The 19938-nt window shown below is 39.9% G+C and overlaps 1 protein-coding gene across 2 annotated transcripts in view; it reads left to right on the forward strand.

Moving 5' to 3' along the window:
* HMGCS1 (3-hydroxy-3-methylglutaryl-CoA synthase 1) overlaps positions 1 to 19938 on the forward strand; it is a 29732-nt gene that overhangs the window by 5772 nt on the left and 4022 nt on the right. The window contains exons 1-8 of one of the 2 annotated variants that reach the window (XM_083352592.1): positions 4441 to 4616; positions 10854 to 11311; positions 12553 to 12678; positions 14742 to 14906; positions 15912 to 16080; positions 16998 to 17168; positions 18172 to 18278; positions 19361 to 19486. In XM_083352592.1, coding sequence (XP_083208718.1) covers positions 4552 to 4616; positions 10854 to 11311; positions 12553 to 12678; positions 14742 to 14906; positions 15912 to 16080; positions 16998 to 17168; positions 18172 to 18278; positions 19361 to 19486 — 1387 coding nt within the window. In that variant the 5' untranslated portion in view covers positions 4441 to 4551. Of the gene's footprint in view, positions 1 to 4440; positions 4617 to 10853; positions 11312 to 12552; positions 12679 to 14741; positions 14907 to 15911; positions 16081 to 16997; positions 17169 to 18171; positions 18279 to 19360; positions 19487 to 19938 lie in introns of those variants that run through there. The other variant, XM_083352593.1, reaches the window with a different exon arrangement.

The following is a 19938-nucleotide window of genomic DNA, read 5'->3' on the forward strand; positions in this document are numbered from 1 at the left end:
TTTCGCCCTTCAGTGATAAAACACCCAAAGTACTGTGGTTCATTTACTGCTGTTTATTTTGATTGATATTGTTTTATGCTGTTGTCATAAGCTGTTCGGAGGCTAATACAAATCAGCAGCATGTAAGCTCAATAAACAAACAAAGCAATGACAAAATAATACAGCATGCTAAGCCACAATTTAGTTTGTATGATTTTAACTTAAGTTTGGAAGTTCCCAAATATTCTCAGTTCAGTATCCTTAGCATCTCCCAAACCATATGCTTGGTGACCCAGGGATCGTTCTATTTATAAAAGTAGTAAAATATCCTGTGGCATCCTTTAGTCAATTCAGCCTGTGTAGAGTTGCTACATGCATACCTTTTATTTTTAATTTAATTTAATTTAATTTATTAATATTTCTATACCGCCCTTCTCCCGAAGGACTCAGGGCGGTGTACAGGGCAAGAATAAATAAATTTAGATGAAGTTCAGGGGTATCCAACCATGGCAAGTTTAAGACTTGTGGACTTCAACTCCCAGAATTTTCCAGCCAGCTGGCTGGAGAATTTGGGAGTTGAGGTTCACAAGTTTTAAATTTGCTAAGGTTGAACATCCCTGATGGAGTTCTAAGTAGCTGAAAGATTAAATTTATATTGCATAGGGGAGTAATTATCTTGTAAAGTCAGGCTCAACTCTTAAGGACTTTATGAACATATCCTTTTAGGAGTTTTGCAACACAACATAAATGGTTCATAATATTTTCTTCCAGGATTTTTTTCTTCCCTGTCTAGTCTCCAGTGTTGGGCCTCCAGGCCTCCTGTATAGATTCTAACAATTCATCATGCTTCGGTTAGATGCTGATACTTAGGAGAATTCCATCTCCAGTGCTCTGCTCTGATTAAAGTTCAAGTCCTCCCAAACACCCAAAGGGAGGTTTAACTGTATTTTCCGTGCTGCACGAAACATTTAACAATGAGGCCTTCCCTTGACTATAGAAGAAGGATAAGTTTTACTGCTGCAGAATGAAAAGACAGTAAGTGACAAGATTGTATCCTATGTTTCCTGAGCAACAGTCAGAAAATTTACATGAATCTATAAAAACTCAAGAGCAAGTGTGTGTGAATCATGTTTTTTTTCCACCTTATTGCTTTGAAAATAGAAGTAATGCAATATTGCCATAATAATTTGGCATCTAGTTTTAAGCTAAGTTTACATATCACATTACAGGTAAGCCATGATATGATTGGCTTTTGCTTATCATAGGGAAGAAGGGGAATCTTTGGGGGAAAAGATATGCTTTGATTCAGTGGTTGACTACTGGTTTATGGTTTGCTATTAGGAGGCTGCAGCACTTGGATGACTGAGCTTGAAACCTCAACAGTATCAGGCTTTGTTAATAAACTATTTGGATAGGAGACTACGTGATCTCAGATCTAGGCTATATTGACATGTCAGAGAAACACCACTGCCCTCGAAAACTGCCTGATCTGTCTTTGCTGATTTGAAGTAGCATTTGATTCACTACTGATAAGAATAAGGTCTAAATCTGGACTGAGGGGTTTAATGTTTTTAAATTGTGATTTAATTTTTGCGGCTAGACTTAATTTAATTTTATTTGAATTTTATATTGGATTGTTTTTAAATTTTGCTTTGTAAACCGCCCTGAGTCCTTTGGGAATAGGGCGGTATATAAACCGAATAAATAAATAAATAAATAAATAAATTAGAACTGTCTATAGCAGGGGTCCCCAATCCCTGGGCCACAGTCTGGTACCAGGCCATGAGCTGTTAGGAACTGAGAAGCACAGCTGAAGGTGAGTGATGGACAAGCAAGCAACCTGAAACCATCCCCTTCCCCAGATTTGTGGAAAAGTTGTCTTCCATTAAGCGGGTCCCTGGTGCCAAAAAGGTTGGGGACAGCTGATCTATAGTAATGATAAATTAGTATGACTTATTGCTACATAAGATTCTCTATCCAGCAAAAGTCAAACATGGACTTATAATTGCTCATCAGTTATTTTTATATTCTTTCATACAAGTTTCCTTTTATATGTTGACAATGTTATTATTTTAACCCTTATCCTAGATCTAAATGACAATGTGAAGACATTTAAATAGATTTATGCAAAATGTAAGTTGTAGTCTTTCCCAAGAGAGACAACAGATGTAATTAATTGAAAGATAATTGACATCACGATTGCACAATTGATGGATATTACCTTTTAATATTCTTTAACATGAAGGAACCAAATCAGACATTAATATGTATGGACAGAATATTCCCAAAACAATAGTTTGATTTGCCAACTACAAAGGTAATAATTTTGTCCCTACCGCATGCAGCTATTACAATTTTTAAAGCTCTAGTCTGTTCCTGCTACAAATTATTGAGAATGCATATTTGCCCCAGCTGGCAAATATATATATATTGGCTTCAACAGCATCTTGTCAACTTAGCATGTCTGCTGGCGATGGAGCAATAAGAAACAGGTTTTGAGATAACACCTATACATGGCACATTCAGAACCTCTTCTATCCCCCCAATGCTCGCTTTCTTGACTTTATGAGACTTCCTTTGTTTCTTTCTAAACTGGGAAGTTCTACTTGCACCAGTACTTCTCAAACTTGGCAACTTTAAGATGTGTGGACTTCAACATCAAAAATTCCCCAGTCAGTCAGCTTGAAGTTACCACATTTGAGAAACACTATACAAAAGCTTAAGAGCTAGTTGTTAGGGAAGAGGGGCTTTGTGAGAGCACTTTTTCAAGCTTTTCTGACACCTACTTTGTGGCAAACTAGGTCTGCTGTCTATCTTGTCTTAATCTGTTCTCAGAGTGACCCTGTCCAGTAGACTGTGTTTGTATTTGAAATTCCAAATACAAAGCATGCCTAGAACATTTAGTACATGCCCCAAGTTGCTTGTAACCAGATTATGCCTATTTAATGATTTCCAGGAAACAGCATACAGTACAACTGTATGAACATTTGTTTTGATTCTCAAATGATGCAGAACTCTGAAATTGAGTAATGAGCATTGTTTGCACATAGTCCTCCAATCTTACTGCAACATCAGCACATTTAGCAGGACCAAAGGCTGAGTAAAGGTGAATAAGCACTAAACATGAGTGTACAAATTCTAGTCTCTTTTGCAGCCATTTTGAGGAAGTTCTGTTGTTTTCTTGAGGTATGCATTCAATCACAACTTTAATAATTTAACAATGTACTGGTGTAGGAGAGGTGGAAGCTTGCACTCGATTTTGTAAACAGCCCAGTGGACTAGTTTTAAAAAAAGGGGGAGTCCTTTTGTGGATCAAAAAAAAAACATGCAATGATTTAATATATAAATCTACCTTTAGAAAGCTCAAAGATAAAATCACAAGTCCTGTACACATTGGAAGGCTCTGAATAGGGCAAATGCAGTTTGCATAGTAGCCAATTTGATTTAGTGGTTAAGCTGCTGGCCTAACAAGCAAGAGATCATGAGTTCTAGTTCTACCTCAGGCATGAAAGCCAATCACACTCTGCTCACCTCATAGACTTAAGGGGGGGGGGAAACAGAAGGGCAGAATATTAGGTATGCTTGCCGCCTTATTTATAAAATTAGCGCATGATAAAAATAATTTTGAAAAGTAATCCAGCATTAAGTAATGAAACTACTCTTCACAAAATATATATTCGTAGATGCAAATCAGGTCCATCCTAGAATTGGATTACAACTCCTATCAGACAGTAATGGAACTTAGCTTGTATTGGCACATCTGGAGCGCAACCGCTAAGCCCAGATTGTTGGGGGCAATAAGCTGACTTTGTAATAATGCTGCGGGGGGGGGGGGAGGGAAGCCCTAATAAGCAGGCATATACATAGAATGAAGGCTATTGCTAAGCACATTGGTTTGTGCTTAAATTGTAAGCCGCCCTGAGTCTTCGGAGAAGGGCGGGATATAAATGGATTAAAATAAAAAAAATAATAATTCAAGGTACGCACACCTAAAAAAAACAATATCGACGTAAAGTCATTGAACAGGGGTCGGCAACCTTGACTCTTTTATGACTCGCGGACTTCAACTCCCAGAATTCCTGAGCCAGCTATGCTGGCTCAGGAATTCTGGGAGTTGAAGTCCGCGAGTCATAAAAGAGCCAAGGTTGCCTACTCCTGTCATAGAATAATGTTAGAGACGCGCTGTCGCTATCCAAGGCAAACAGTAGAAGGCTGGAGAATCCGAAACCCACCCTGCCTTCTCCGCCTTGGAGTTCCTCCATCCCTATTTAAAGGGAAGGCAATCCACAGCTCCCAGGCAGGCGCGCGCGTGCGTGCGTGCGTCTGCGGGTGGGGCCTCCTTGGGAGGGGCCGGCCTTCGAGGCAAAAGGCGGGGCGGCTGCGCGAGCCACGAAGCAGCGGCCGAAGACGCCCGATTTCCGCGAGAGGGGGCGTGTCGCGCAGAAGCTGGACGGGCGCGTCAGAATGAAGCAGGGGGCGTAGCTCCGCGGAGGAGGGGAAAGGAGGCGCGCGCGCCCTCGCTGGCTTTTAAGAGGACAGTGCCGGTCTTGAGGGGAAAGGCAAAGGCATGACATGTACGCATGCGCGGTCGGGGGCTCGCGGTGTCTGCCGGAGCCGGTGAGGGGATTCCAATGCGGGTGAGTGGCCGGGCGGGAGGCCTTCGCGAGCGGGATTCGAGGGCTGCCCGGGAGTCGGGGTGGGGGCTGTGGCGGAGCCAAGGGAGAGGCGGAAGGTTCGTAGTCCTGCTTAGGAGGTTCTTCTGCTCTGGACGGGACGAGGGGAAGAAGGACGGGCATCTCTTTTCTTCCCTGCGGATCCCAGAGCGCCTTCAAGGAGGCGGCTGTGGCCGAGGGCGTCGCGTGCTTAGTGGCGGAGAGGCGCCTTCTCCCTTTCCTTTCCTTGTCGACTGGGGAAAACACCAGTGTTGCCAGGCAGACTCGTAAGCCAACAGTCTCCCCTCATCGCCTCAGATGTGTCGGGCTCCCAACTTCCACGGCTCCCTACGTCGGGCTTGGAATCGTAGGAGCCAAAGCCCTGCACATCTGGCCCGCCTCGGACTTCTGGAGGAAGCGGGCAACCCCCTGCCCAGAATGTGTGGGCTGATTTCGACAGTTTATCGAGAAGAATCAAGTTTCTGTCTCTGCAATAGAAACGAACTTGTCTCAGCATCGCGTCCTAACTTCTGGTTTCGTTATGTGCGTATGCATATGTGGGGTGTATGTGCGTGGAGCAGATGCAGCTTGTAGTTTATTCAGTGTTTTTGTTTAGCGTTGACTTTCCTGTGTATTAGGCATAATAGCAATGCTAAAGTGTTAATAAAAGGGACGGGGTGGCTCAGTGGGTTAGGACGCTGAGCTTGTCGATCAGAAGGTTGGCGGTTTGGCAGGTCGAATGCCGCATAGCAGAGTGAGCGCCTGCTACTCGTCCTAGCTTCTGCCAACCTAGCAGTTCGAAAGCACGTAAAAATGCAAGTAGAAAAATAGGGACCACTACGGTGGGAAGGTAACAGCGTTCCGTGGGCCTTTGGCGTCTAGTCATGCCGGCCACATGACCACGGAGACGTCCTCAGACAAGCTCTGGCTCTTTGGCTTTGAAACGGAGATGAGCACCGACCCCTAGAGTTGGAAACGACTAGCATGCATGTGCGGGGGAACCTTTACCTTTAAAGCCTTGGTGGAGCAAGTGGGCTAATGCCTCCTTAAGTAACACCAGCTGCCTGCAATTATTGCAGGTTCGCATCCCACCAGGCTCAAGGTTGACTCAGCCTTCCATCCTTCCGAGGTAGGTAAAATGAGGACCCAGATTGTTGGGGGCAATAAGCTGACTTGGGGGGTGTATGAAAGCCCTAATAAGCAGGCATATACATAGAATGAAGGCTACTGCTAAGCTTGTAAGCCGCCCTGAGTCTTCGGAGAAGGGCGGGATATAAATGGAATTAAAATTTTAAAAAAATAATGAGTGGAAAAAATGTAAGTATCTGAACAGACTTTCTCCTGGCAAAACGTGCCTTGTTACCCAGTTTGCAGCTACCCAGCCCACCCCTGGCAATAATTCCTCAATCTCTAGACATGCAGTATCTTCTTAGAAGTTGTTAAAGGGCTAAAGTTGAGCTAATTTCTGGACTTGTGTCCATGGTGGTCGCAATCTCTCATGATTCTGCCTTTTTTGTAATGTTTGGGTTTTTGTTTTTTGTTTTTGTAAGTTTCAGGTTTGTAGAAACATTCACCAAATGATTTTTCAGTCTTTCTGCTTAAGACAGGTGTTCAAGTAACATCCTTAGTTGCTTTATTTTGTCAATTTTATTTTTGTATTTTTAAAAATTAATGTTTTTTATTGTGAGTCAAAAAACCAGCTTTTGATCTGGTCCACAGTTGGGGAAAAACAAATGCTGTAAAATTCTGGTGTGGTGAACTATGTTTTTGTAAGAATATGTGACTATATAAGAATGTGATTCCTCAACATAGGAATGTTTTATATAGAATTGTTTATTACTTATTATATTGCTCTTAATCTTACTTGCCTATGGTAGGATTATAAGGTACTCTGAGTCAGTTGGCAGATGAGCCTAGTAAAATAAATAAAAAATAGCAAATATGTTTTTGAAAGAAAAAAAGCTATTTACTTTTCCCTGGGGAAATCATTAATATAGAACCTGGGAATTAAGCACAACTGAAACAATTATTTTATGACACTGAGAACCATACTATGTTAATTTCTGCTTGGGTAGCTGCCATTGTTGCCTCTTAATCCTGAGGGCAGTAACTATTACACTTCCTTGTTGTCATTCCTTAATTAGTTCATTAGAATGTAAATTTTTCAAGAATAAGCAGGGCAAAGACCAATGGTTGTCTGACTGGTTTGAAAGCAAAGCAGTGAAAAAGGAATGTGAGTGGCAGAAAGAGATCAAGCTGATATAGAGTAACAATAATTTAATAAGACTAAATTGGTTAGTATTGTGAATTCTCCCAGTTGAGGGAATTTGAGAAATTTGTAATAGTTGATTCTTGGAATTGCCTGTTCGGTCAAGAGTGGTGTTGTTCAGCTGTGTAATGTAGCAAAGAGCTATTGAGGAGACCTACCTGTAGGGAATGAAGTCATTGGATAGAATTGAGACTTCTGTATCACATGTGCTTGTTTTATTTATTTCAGGGTTTTACTAAATAAGCTTAAAGTGTAATAATTACAGAGTGCATGAATGACTGCGAATATGATCTGAACTAATACGAAAAGTTTCATTCCAACTATGCAGACATGTCAAACTTGCAACGTCATGTGACATCACGCAACGTATCAGGACTGTTTTGCCATTGCCAGCAATGGGGTGGGTGCGGCTTCCATGTGACATGTCTGGCCCACGGGCCGGCAGTTTGACACCCCTGAACTACAGTATGTAGAAATAGAAAGTAGATATTAACAGGCATGGGCTCCATGGTTTTCTGTGGAGCTACGGGAGATGAAGCGTCGGAGACGGAGTCTGGAGAGCTGTTGGAGATCCAGCCTGTCTGAATCTGACCGATTGCGAATAAGATCTTTCACTAGGTCTTATCTCGCAGCGATGAGGACAGCGAAGTCTAATTACTTCGCCGCCCTCATCGCGTCTGCAGATAATCGCCTGGACGCCTTGTTTAGGGTAACTCATTCCCTCCTTTCTCAGGAGGTGAGGGAGGAGCCCTTGCAGGGGCGGGCCGAGGAGTTTAGCCAGCATCTGGTGGACAGAATCGCTCAGATTCGGACCGGTTTGGACTCTGACTGGGCAGAGTCTGACGGGGAGGAATTGAGCGGTCTTGAGAGCATTATCTGGACCGAGTTTGATCCTGTGACTCCCAAGGAGGTGGACAGGATTATGGGGAGGCTGAGCTCTACCACCTGTTTATTGGACCCGTGCCCTTCCTGGCTGGTTTATTCAGCTCGGGAGGAGACACGAGGCTGGTTCCAGGCAGTGATATCTGCTTCTTTGAGTGAGGGTGTCTTTCCCGCCACCTTGAAGGAAGCGGTGGTGAGACCCCGTCTCAAGAAGCCTGCCCTGGATCCAGCTATTTTGAATAACTATCGTCTGCTCTCCAATCTTCGCTTTTTAGTGAAGGTTGTTGAGAATGTGGTGGCGCATCAGCTTCCTCTGTTCCTGGAGGAAACTGATTATCTTGACCCGTACCAATCGGGTTTCAGGCCCGGGTACAGCACGGAGACGGCATTGGTCGCGCTGATGAATGATCTCTGGCAGGCTAGGGACAGGGGTTGTTCCTCTGTCCTAGTCCTATTAGATCTCTCAGCGGCTTTTGATACCATCGACCATGGTATCCTGCTGCGATGTCTCAGGGGGTTGGGAGTGGGGGGCACTGTTTTGCAGTGGTTCTCCTCCTACCTCTTGGGCCGTTCGCAGTCGGTGTTGATGGGAGGGCAGAGGTGTGCCCCGAGGTCTCTCGTTTGGGGAGTTCCTCAGGGGTCGGTCCTCTCTCCCCTCCTGTTCAATATCTATATGAAGCCGCTGGGTGAGATCATTCGTGGTTTTGGGGTGGAGTATCATCAGTACGCCGATGATACCCAACTTTTTCTTTCCACCCCAAACCAACTCAGTGATGCCCTCAACGTGATGTCCCGTTGCCTGGAGGTGGTTCGGGTTTGGATGGGGAGAAACAGGCTCCAACTCAATCCTGCCAAGACTGAGTGGCTGTCCGTACAGGCATCTCGAGTGAACCATTCTATTCCATCTTTAATGATGGGGGGGTGAGGTGTTACCCACCCCCCCCCCGTCGATAGGGCTCGCAACTTGGGTGTCCTCCTGGATTCGCGGCTCAGCCTTGAAGATCATATAGGAGCCGTGACCATGGGGGCTTTTGCCCAGGTTCGCCTGGTGCGCCAGTTGCGGCCCTATCTGGACCAAGATGCCTTGCGCACAGTCACTCATGCGCTCGTGACCTCCCGGTTAGACTACTGCAATGCTCTCTACATGGGACTGCCCTTGAGGATCACTCGGAGGCTTCAACTGGTGCAGAATGCAGCCGCACGAGTTGTGATGGGGGCTTCCCGATACTTCCATATAACACCTCTGCTCCACGAGCTGGATTGGCTTCCGGTTGCCCTCCGGGTGAGATTAAAGGTGCTGGTGATGACCTATAAAGCCCTAAATGGCTTGGGTCCGGGATATGTGAGGGAACACCTGCTGCCGGCATCAAGTTCCCTTCGTCCTGTGCGCTCACACAGGGAGGGCCTTCTTAGGGTGCCGCCGGCAAAGGATTGCCGGTGGGCAACACCCAGGGGGAGGGCCTTCTCTGTGGGCGTGCCTGCCCTCTGGAACCAGTTACCCGTAGAGCTTAGGACTGCCCCTGATTTTCGTTCGTTCCGCCGGGACCTGAAGACCTGGCTCTTTGAGCTTTCCGGCCAGGACTGAGGATTTTTTTTTAATTTTTTAACTTATTGTAATTGGGTTTTTAATCAGTTATAGGGGTTTTAGATTTTAATTAAGGATAATTTAATCTATTTTAATTGTTATTAATTTTTGTATTGTGATGTTTTAATTGCCTTGTGAACTGCCCTGGGTCCTGCGGGAGAAGGGTGGTATATAAGTTTAATAAATAAATATAATTTTCATATCCAGATATTGTGTATTTCTGAATTTCTTTAACGTTCTTGGCATTTCTTCCCGGCATGTTTCTTTCTCCCCATTCTGTTTCATAATTTTAAAAGAAAAATGATATTGCTTCAGATATAGTGATATTTTTAAATGCTGTTCAGTAGTACTTTTGTACATGTCACCAGGTATCTTTATGAACAGGAACAGCATTAACCTCATTTTGTTACTGTGGTTTATGTTTTTGCTCTTTACTGTTTAGGGGAGGAATGCAAAATTATATTTTCCATTCTGACAGAATATTTATGCCTTTTTTCATTGTGGATAATATTAATAGGTGTGAAGCAAAACATGTTAAATGTTCATCCTTCTTCAGTGAAAGAAATCTAATGGTACATCCTTTTAAAAGACAAAATGAGTACAGAATTTGCTTTTTAAAAATCAGATTATTAAAATAATAAAATTTCACACAATTGTATGGATGCATGACTGGCTGGGGAATCCCGATAGTTGAAATCCACATCTTAAAATTGACAAGGTTGAGAAACATTGTCCAAGACTAAAATTAGAAAGTGACATAGCATCAACAATGTCACATGACGTGTTGCAACGTATCGCGACTTTTTTGCCATTGCCGGTAATGGGGTGGGCACGGTTTTGCTGTGATGCATCTGGCCTGCGGGCCGCCAGTTTGTCACCCATGCTCAAGTCTAGTCAATAATATAAGGTTAGGCATTGCAGTAGAAAAAAAGTTTTAGAAAAAATGAGCTGTGGTGGCACAGTGGTTGGAATGCAGTACTGCAGGCTAACTCACTCCTCACTCCTGGAGTTCGATTCTCACTGGCTCAAGGTTGACTCAACCTTTCGTCCTTCCAAGGTGGGCAAAATGAGGACCCAAATTGTTGAGGGCAATATGCTTAGAGAGGGCTGTAAACCACTATGAAGCGGTACATAAGTCCAAGTGCTATTGTTATTTATCTGCTATCTATAAATCCAGTTAAAATATGGGCATGTGTTGGAAGTTCTGAAATGTTCTGTTTTCAAGCCATCTGTAGCCTTGGATATTTTTTATAATATACTCTTATATTAATCAGAGTAGAAACATTGTAGCCATTTAAACTGAAATTGTCAATACCATCTCTGCTGCTTCTTTTCCCATCTGTTTACTCATAGCTGTTTCTGGAATAGCTTAAAATTGTATAACAGATAATGTTGACAATTAATATGTCAAATATTGGATTAATGATATTTTTAAAACTAAATTTCAGTATTGTACATTGGTATAAAACCATGCACTTTTTTTTAGATACACCAATATGCCTGGATCTCTACCTGTGAATGCTGAAGCCTGTTGGCCAAAAGATGTGGGAATTGTAGCTTTGGAGATCTATTTTCCTTCCCAGTATGTTGACCAGATAGAGTTAGAGAAATTTGATGGAGTGGATGCAGGAAAATACACCATTGGTTTGGGACAATCCAAGATGGGCTTCTGTTCTGACAGAGAGGATATCAATTCACTGTGCCTCACTGCAGTCCAGAAGCTAATGGAGAGGAACAGTTTGTCTTATGATTGCATTGGAAGACTTGAAGTTGGAACGGAGACGATCATTGACAAATCCAAATCTGTAAAGACAGTCCTAATGCAGCTCTTTGAAGAATCTGGTAACACAGATGTGGAGGGCATTGACACAACAAATGCATGCTATGGAGGCACAGCTGCACTCTTCAATGCCATTAACTGGGTGGAATCTAGTTCCTGGGATGGTAAGTTTGATAATCTGGGGCAATCTAAATCCTTTAAAAATTGAAAAAGGAGTCAACAAGGATACAATTTCCAAAACCCTTCATAAAAATACCTTAGTCCTTAACCCCTATTCAAATCAAGACACTGACAGTTTTCCCGATATGTATTTCAGTTGTTGCTTCTTAGCCACAACTTGTTAGACATGTAGAAAGCCAGAGAGGTAATGCATTGGCAAATCCTCTGTTGTTATTTACATTGCAGAAAACTATTCTGAAAACTGGCTTTCTAGGTTTTAATTATTACAGTGTCAATATGAATCTATGGGAAGAACTAATGTTGATGGTTCTTTAACTTAGGTCAAGTTTAAATTATCTAATTGAAATTGTATAGTGTTGTAATCAGCAACTAAGTAGGATGGTGCATACGGAGGTATCAGAAATTATCCAGATGAAGATAGAGATTTGTATCCTGATATGTGAGACATAAAAAAAACATTATAATCCCCCAAAAGATAATGGTGCTAGTCATTGTTCTATCTGTAAAATAGGATAAATTCTGATTGTCAAATCACACTTATTTGGGTAGGTTTTATAGTAGTTCTTGCTGCACTGGTAAATTTTTCAAGATAAAACTCTTGATAAGCATCATTGAATGTAGCAACTAATGGTTATAATAGTGTATGTCAGCTTAAGTTGAAATATAAGAATACTCTGTGAAACAGAACTGATGTCCACACTAAACCTTCTAGTTAATACATTAGTGCTAAATTTACATATAGCTCTAATTAATTGCAGCTACTAGGAAAATAAAAATGACTGTGCATTCTTAAAATTCATGTGAATTTGGGCTGCAGAGCTGAGTTTATCAGGCTTTCATAAGAAATCCAGCATCATCTTAAACTATTAGTAAACTATGAACATTTTCCATTTATCTTGCAAGTTCTATGGCAATTAATCTAGACATACCTTCCTCTGTGCTACTTCCTTGTGTTGATATAAATGCCACTTAGAAATGCTCACACTTGTCCTCATTTACAAAATACAAATTTGTATAACAGGATATGTGTCAACATAATATAATCAGAAGTTCTTAATAGGATTTTAAATGCTAATGTAGAAATGAATGGTTGCAGTTGATTAAAATAGTTGCAGGTTGAAAGTAACTCTGAATGGGGTTGTTTCTGTTTGATGAGGATGTCACCACTGACATATCTCGTAATCTTGATGCAGTCCATTTATTATCTGTATTTGTATTTTTTCAGGACGTTATGCACTTGTTGTTGCTGGAGACATAGCTGTATATGCCACTGGGAATGCCAGACCAACAGGAGGAGCTGGTGCTGTTGCTATGCTTGTAGGTCCAAATGCACCCCTCATTTTTGAACAAGGTCAGTGCTCTGTTACTGTTTAATCTATAAGACATACTGTTTACAGAGCTAGTGTTCACATTAATGGCCAAGTTCACATGACACACTTAACCAAATTAGTTGCAATGTTAAAGTTAGTTTAACTTCCAACGTATATAAATATGTGTACCTCAGGGTTGAACTGTGAGTCCTTGATGCTATCTCAGGTTGATAGTTTGCTTGCAGACATTTCATTACCCAACTAGGTAATGTCATGCCAGTGATGAGGTAACTTAGTTAGGCAATAAACCAAGCTCAGAGCACTAAGCATTCCATAGTTTAACTTTGATCAGACTTTTTTGGATAGCTTAGCCTGATGCTCAAGTCCAGGGCATTTGTTTGGGGTTCTTTCACGTGGCTGAGATAAAGTGCCTAGCTTTTGTTGACCCACTGGTAATCTTTATCCTGACACATACAGATCAGCAAATGGTACTACATAGGGCATGCTAATGATAGGGATTACTGGTTTCATCAAGATTTACTGTATTTTTCTTCCCTCCCACCAAGTATCACCCTGGTCTTTCAGTAGAATGAAAGAATCAGGGATTTTTGAGATATGGATATACCAGCTGGTTTAGCCATGTATCAAAACCTGCCCAGACTTAGTACAAATGTTTTTGCCCAGGTATGTCAAAGGAAACTCAACCATCAGCTAAATGTGATTGACCTTTCAGAATGAGCTTATGTCTTCTCTGAAATTTCCAATAAAAATCTGAAAGCACCTGCTCAAAGATTATTCCAGAAGAGCAGTAAACGCATCTTTAAAAACAGCTCTTACCACTACTATCACCATTCAGCCATTGCAGGTAGTCCTCGACTTGCAATCATCCATTTAGTAACTCTTCAAAGTTACAAAAAAAGAAACTTGGGAGCATTTAGCATGCTCACAACCAATGCTGCACCCCATGGTCATGTGATCAAAATTCAGATGCTTTGCAACAGTTTCGTATTTATGATGATTGCAGTGTCTCTGGGTCACACAATCACTTTTTCCAACCTTCTGACATGCAAAGTCAATGGGGAAGCCAGATTCACTTAACAACTGTGTTACTAACTTAACATCTGTTGTGATTCCTTAACAACTGTGGCAAAAGGGGTTGTAAAATGGGGAAAATTCACTTAACAATTGTCCCTCTTACTAACAAAAAATTTGGGCTTAGTTGTGGTCTTCAGGCTGATCCAAGCGTTCAAGGCAGGATTTAACTTGGAAACTTAATATGAGGGAAAGGTAAGTTTGAAAGGTCTGGTCTTCCTCACTGCAAAATGTCCAGGGATGAGAAGGGATTTGACATGTGTGTTGCAGCTTAAAGTAGCTTGCTGACTGACTTAAGGTTGCTGAAGAGTATCAGATTGTAGCTACAGTTTGTTTTTCAGGGGGTAAATTGTTTTAAACACTGGAACAACTAAGGCAAACTTTAAATGGTATCTGGAATAGGTTAGGGATGAAATAGGTAGTCTAATGAGAGGAAGGCAGGAAAGGCAGAGGTTTGCTGGAATATGTTTGTGCCCTGATTCAGTACAACTGAGGAAAGACTCTTGTTTATGGCTCATTGTATTGTGCAACCCCAGAACAAAGGTTAAGTTAGTCGCCACATCAAGTGAATACTATAAACAATATCCATTGTCAGTTTACTTTCTCTGCTTACTTTGGACTTCTGCACTTTTAAAACATCAAACTAGCAAACCTGGAGTAATTTCCTCTTTTCTACCTGTTAAGAGTACAGTCATAAGCAATTTTCCTCTTCCAAGTATGAAAGTCAGGATGTTAAACATATTAATTTTTCTTCTGATAATGCATCTATACAAACGAATTGGCTCAAAGATTAAGAGAACTAAATACAATAATTCTACAAAACCCCTCTCTTTGGATGTTAAATACCACACTTTTCATTTTCTCAGAGAAATGAAAAATTTAAAGTACTTTCTTACTTCTTCAACACTTCTCATATCCCATGGATTAACTCTAGTTCTACATAGTGCATCTCGGTATTGGAAAAGTAGCTTGTTAATAGATAACTCTTTTGTATGTGAATTTTTCCCTATAGGATTGCGTGCAACCCATATGCAGCATGCATATGACTTTTATAAACCTGATATGGTATCTGAGTATCCTGTGGTAGATGGCAAGCTATCCATACAATGCTACCTCAGTGCACTGGATCGCTGTTACAGCGTCTATCGAAAGAAAATCTGTGCTCAATGGCAGAAAGGTACGTCCTGCTAGAAAATGTAGTTGTAGACTTAGGCTCCCCTTTTTTCTCTTTGGGGTGTTATTCTTTTCTATAACATTTTGACAGTTCCTACAGACTTAAAACATTTCCCATTCACACTTGAAAATGGCACACAAATCTTTTACTGGTTTAGGAACACAGAAGATCTTGAAACTAAATTTTTACTGTAAGGATATTGTAGCACTTCATTAATACCATTTTGACCCAGGAAGGGATTTGTTTGAAGAATTGTAATAATAGATTTTAATTTAATTTAATTTTTTTAATTTTAATCCCATTTATATCCCGCCCTTCTCCGAAGACTCAGGGCGGCTTACAATTTAAGCACAAACCAATGTGCTTAGCAATAGCCTTCATTCTATGTATATGCCTGCTTATTAGGGCTTTCGCGCCCCCCCAAAGCCGCATTATTACAAAGTCAGCTTAATTGCCCCCAACAATCTGGGTCCTCATTTTACCTACCTATAGGTTTTTAAGAAAAAGCACATCTGGTAATTTTTAGAAAGTGGAGAAATATCAAGATGGGGGAAAGTAGGTATTTGAAACGGGGAATATTATTCCACTCACGAAATAATAAAGTAAGAGGCAGATATTGTAAATAAATGAATTTTGCTAAATTGAAAGAACAGGTAAAGAAAGTATGGGTAAGCAAGAGGAATGACTAAAGCACATCAATAAATAAATATTTAGCCCTATGTGTATTGAGGCTTTAATCAAACTCGGATGGTTTGTGCTTGTTGCCACTATGAATCTTGAGAGATGGTATCAAATTTTGTTAAATGGTAAGTGTAAGATTTGTAAATTGTGAGCCCTGTTTTCAAGAGTCTTAATCTTAAAATAACTGATATATTTACATTCCAGTCCCATGTTTGCTTAAATGGAAATAAGCTTTGTTTTTCAATGGCATACATGGGATTTGCAATTTTAGGCAGGTCATTTCTAGAATGCCATTGTTTTTCTTGTTTTTCTTTTTAATTTTTTCAGAGGGAATTGACAAAGACTTCACCCTAAATGATTTTGGCTTCATAATCTTCCATTCTCCATATTGCAAACTTGTTCAGAAATCTGTAGCCCGCCTGCTGCTAAATGACTTTCTTAAAGATCCAACACCCTCGAAAGAAAATGACATTTACAGTGGCTTGGAAGCATTTAGGTAAACTATCCCAATACAAGAGACACCTCAAAAGCAAGATTTGGCCTATATTTTTAACACTGTATTTAATGGCAATATATAATTGAGGCCTATAGAGTTTTGTGTCACCCAGATGTTTTATTCTTCATTGGTTAAAGATAAATTGTACTAAGACTCCTGCCAGTTGGCTCAAACAATGGGTTGTGTCCAACAATGTTTACCTATTAAAGGAAGAGCATGTGCGGAAAAGTTGATTTTTATGGACTTGTTTATGGATAAGTTATGGGATATAGGATACAGAGATAACTGTTTAACTTTATAGAAGGCAAAGTGTGATTATGTTTGTTTGCACTTGTTAAAGGTTGGAAGTTACTTATGTATTTGTTTTCTTTTTATTATATTTCTTCTTTCATTCTTTTTTCTTCCACTTTTTAGTCTTTACATTTTCTTTTCATTACCATTTAGCTTGTATTGGTTTTTACTATTGTAAATAAAATTCTTAATAAAATTATTTATAAAAAGGAAAGAGCATCTAGCAGAAAGGATTATCCTTTATATGCTATCCTAACATACGCCTGAGGTCTGTAGAGTGCCCATTGATCCTCAGTGACACAACTAGGGGCATATAAAGAAAATGTAGGGAAGAAGAATGTGAGAGAAAGCTTCTTTGCACAATTCAAGGTGATAGCTGGATTGTAGCATAAAAGTAAATACTTTTTCAGAAATATTTTCTAAATTCAGTGGAATTTATATCCTAGTAAGTGAGCTTAGATGGTGAAGCCTTAGGATTGTTCCTTATATATCAGCATAATCCAATATGTAAATCCTTTGCTTCTAGATAAGACGTCTTCCAAATCACTAATCCCAAATCACCCAATCAAACAGCAGGTAGAAAAAGGCCTCTATGTATTTATTCTACATATTTATTTTATTTTCAGAGATATAAAACTGGAAGACACCTACTTTGACAGAGATGTGGAAAAAGCTTTTATGAAGGCTAGCTCTGAAATCTTCAGCCAAAAAACAAAGGCTTCTTTGCTTGTCTCAAATCAAAATGGAAATATGTATACACCATCGGTTTATGGCTGTCTTGCTTCTCTGTTAGCCCAGTATGTATTGATGGGAATATGTTTCAGATGTATTGAAATGATTTGATGATTCAGATAGTATATTCCTAAAGGCCAGGTTTAATTTGTCAAGAAACAAGAGACAAAACCACAAGATGTTAATGGTATTTTTTATTGTAAGTTCCCGAATATTTTTTTCAGAAAGAGTTTAGGAATGAAACTGAAAATGTTGATAATTTACACAGCATTAATGTACTGTTTCAGAAATCCATACATTTCTAAAAAAATTGTTTTCTGTTACGCTTTGTGGATTTTGTAAAGAATAAAAATGGGTAGGAAAACAACTGTGAATACTTGAAGAGAAGCAGCAAAGAAGAAAAATGTGAAGAAAAATGCATGTATCTATAAACAGCAAGGGTGCCTATTTTCTTTTTATACAGAAGTAATATTTGCTTTTACAGTGACATCCAGTGATTCTCTCCTGTAAATGTATTTAAAGAGAGGGAGAAGAAAGCAATAGGGGTATATGTGAGAGAGAATACTAATAATTGCCGTGTTTCCCTGAAAATAAGATCAGGTCTTCTATTAATTTTTGCTCCAACAGATGCAAGTAGGGCTTACTTTCCCGTTAGGTATTATTTTTTTGGAAAATACGTTACTAAATGCATCCATCTTGCTGACAATTTTAATGGGCTTATTTTGGGGGTAGGTCTTATATTACGAGTATCCTGAAAAGTCATGCTGGGGCTTATTTTCTGGTTGGGTTTTATTTTTGGGAAAATACGATACACCTCAAGATGGGACAAATATATTTCTGTTTTAAATATTTCATACAAAAGACAATAAGAATGGACTTCGCTTTTTCCCAAGAGTAATTAGTAAAATGAGAAAAAAGGGACAGTGCTAAGTTTCCTAAATTTCATTTATTTAATAGGAAATATTGGCTGGAATAAGGCAATTAGATTTTCTAGACACATAACCATGAGGTGCTTTGCTTCACTTTCTTTAAACTTTTTGCTAACTACTTGACTCCTACAACATGCAGGTATTCTCCACAGCAACTGGCAGGACAAAGGATTGGAGTTTTCTCATATGGTTCTGGTTTTGCTGCTACCCTTTACTCCATCAAGGTTAGCCAAGATGCAACCCCAGGTGAGGAAAGTCATTTTGTGAGTGTGCGCGCACATGCACGCATGTACGCACAATAAGATGTGGCCAATTTTGAATTTCTATTGAGTGTAAATGCTAGTAGTTTGGGATGCTTTGACTTTGTGCAAGCATACAAATTCATCATATTTAGAATCCTGAGTTTAAAGATTTTTAAAGGGTATATAACATACGAATATGTATGTATGCTGTTGCTTCCTGAGAAGACTTTGAAAGACAAAAGTTGCTGATCATAGATAGGTAAACTCAAGTTAAGGAAATACCAATCCTTAACAGCTATTAATTACTGGTTACATTTTGACTTTAAGTGCTGTGATTAGGTCATATTCTTGTCTCTAAATCCACTACTTACCTCCAAGTCTTCTCTACAACAGACTTCCCTCCACTTTGCGTTCTTTAGGTATCTTCAGCTCACATCATTCTTAATGTTATAGGAATTCAACCATTCTGGAGGGCAATAGATTGAGAAGAGACTCCCATGTATAATGAAAATCTCTTTTGTACAAAACATTAAACCTGAAAGGAAGCTACTTCTATGGTCTACTATAACTTTCTCTGAAGCAAGTTGTTTAGAAGGTCTGGGCAGCGTTTCAGGTTAGATTCCAAAGAGATAGTTCGGCTTGCACCAGGATGCAAATGTAGAATAATTTGTGGCTCCTTAAAACAACTGCTGTATATTGATGCAGTTGCTTTAAAGAGTTGCAAACAGATCTTGCATTCCTGGTCTCACATGCTCTGAAATATATTTTGGATACTAATCTGTAGCATTGTCCAGCCCTATTGCATAGATTCGAAATTTAACAGAATTTAGCTGTGATGATGAGTCCTGTAGGATATAATTGTTTATGCTGGCATGAATGTCAGGAAAATTTAAGATGTGAGGTTCTGCTTTACTAGACTCTGAGTTAATGCCATTAAAAAGGGCCACTAGAATCCCCTTCTGGAGTATCTCTATAGGAAATCAAAGGGTTGTTTTGCTAGCTTTATTCTTGCATGTCCAAGTTTTAGCTGTTTGTGTATTATAATAATGTTTCCAACAAAACTTAACTTACTCCTTTATACCATAGGCTCTTCTCTGGATAAAATAATAGCAAGCCTGACTGATTTGAAAGCAAGGCTTGATTCAAGGAAATGTATATCACCAGAAGTATTTGCAGAAAACATGATGCTGAGAGAAAAAACTCACCACTTAGGTGAGTGGTAGAGAAACTATGATATATTTGATCTTGATTTAGTCACAGTTGGTGTATATGCATGGAAATGAATAGGACCTATATTAGTAAGTTTGTCAAATTTAGTGAGTTTGTTGTTTTCTATCAAATCCATCTTTTCTAAGATGACACTACAGATGATGTACATTAAAATTTAAAACTACACAGACATAAAAATGTTGATGGTTATTTTTTTAAAAAAAATGACATGGATCTATATCTTTTCCAATTATTAGGAAACTTTCCATCCAACTGGGTTACAGATATGTGGAAAAGTTAGGCCATATCTAGGAAATGAAACCATCCCATTTGTGATTAAGGATTTGCTCTTAAGCCCTACTTCCATCTTCTTTTAACTTCTAAGCTGAATTATCTGAGTAACATATAAACCTTGAAGCATAAAATGTATTACAGTTCCTACTGAAGGAGATTTG

The sequence above is a fragment of the Vipera ursinii genome, assembly GCF_947247035.1.
Source record: "Vipera ursinii genome assembly, chromosome: 2".
Taxonomy (NCBI): Eukaryota; Metazoa; Chordata; class Lepidosauria; order Squamata; family Viperidae; genus Vipera; species Vipera ursinii.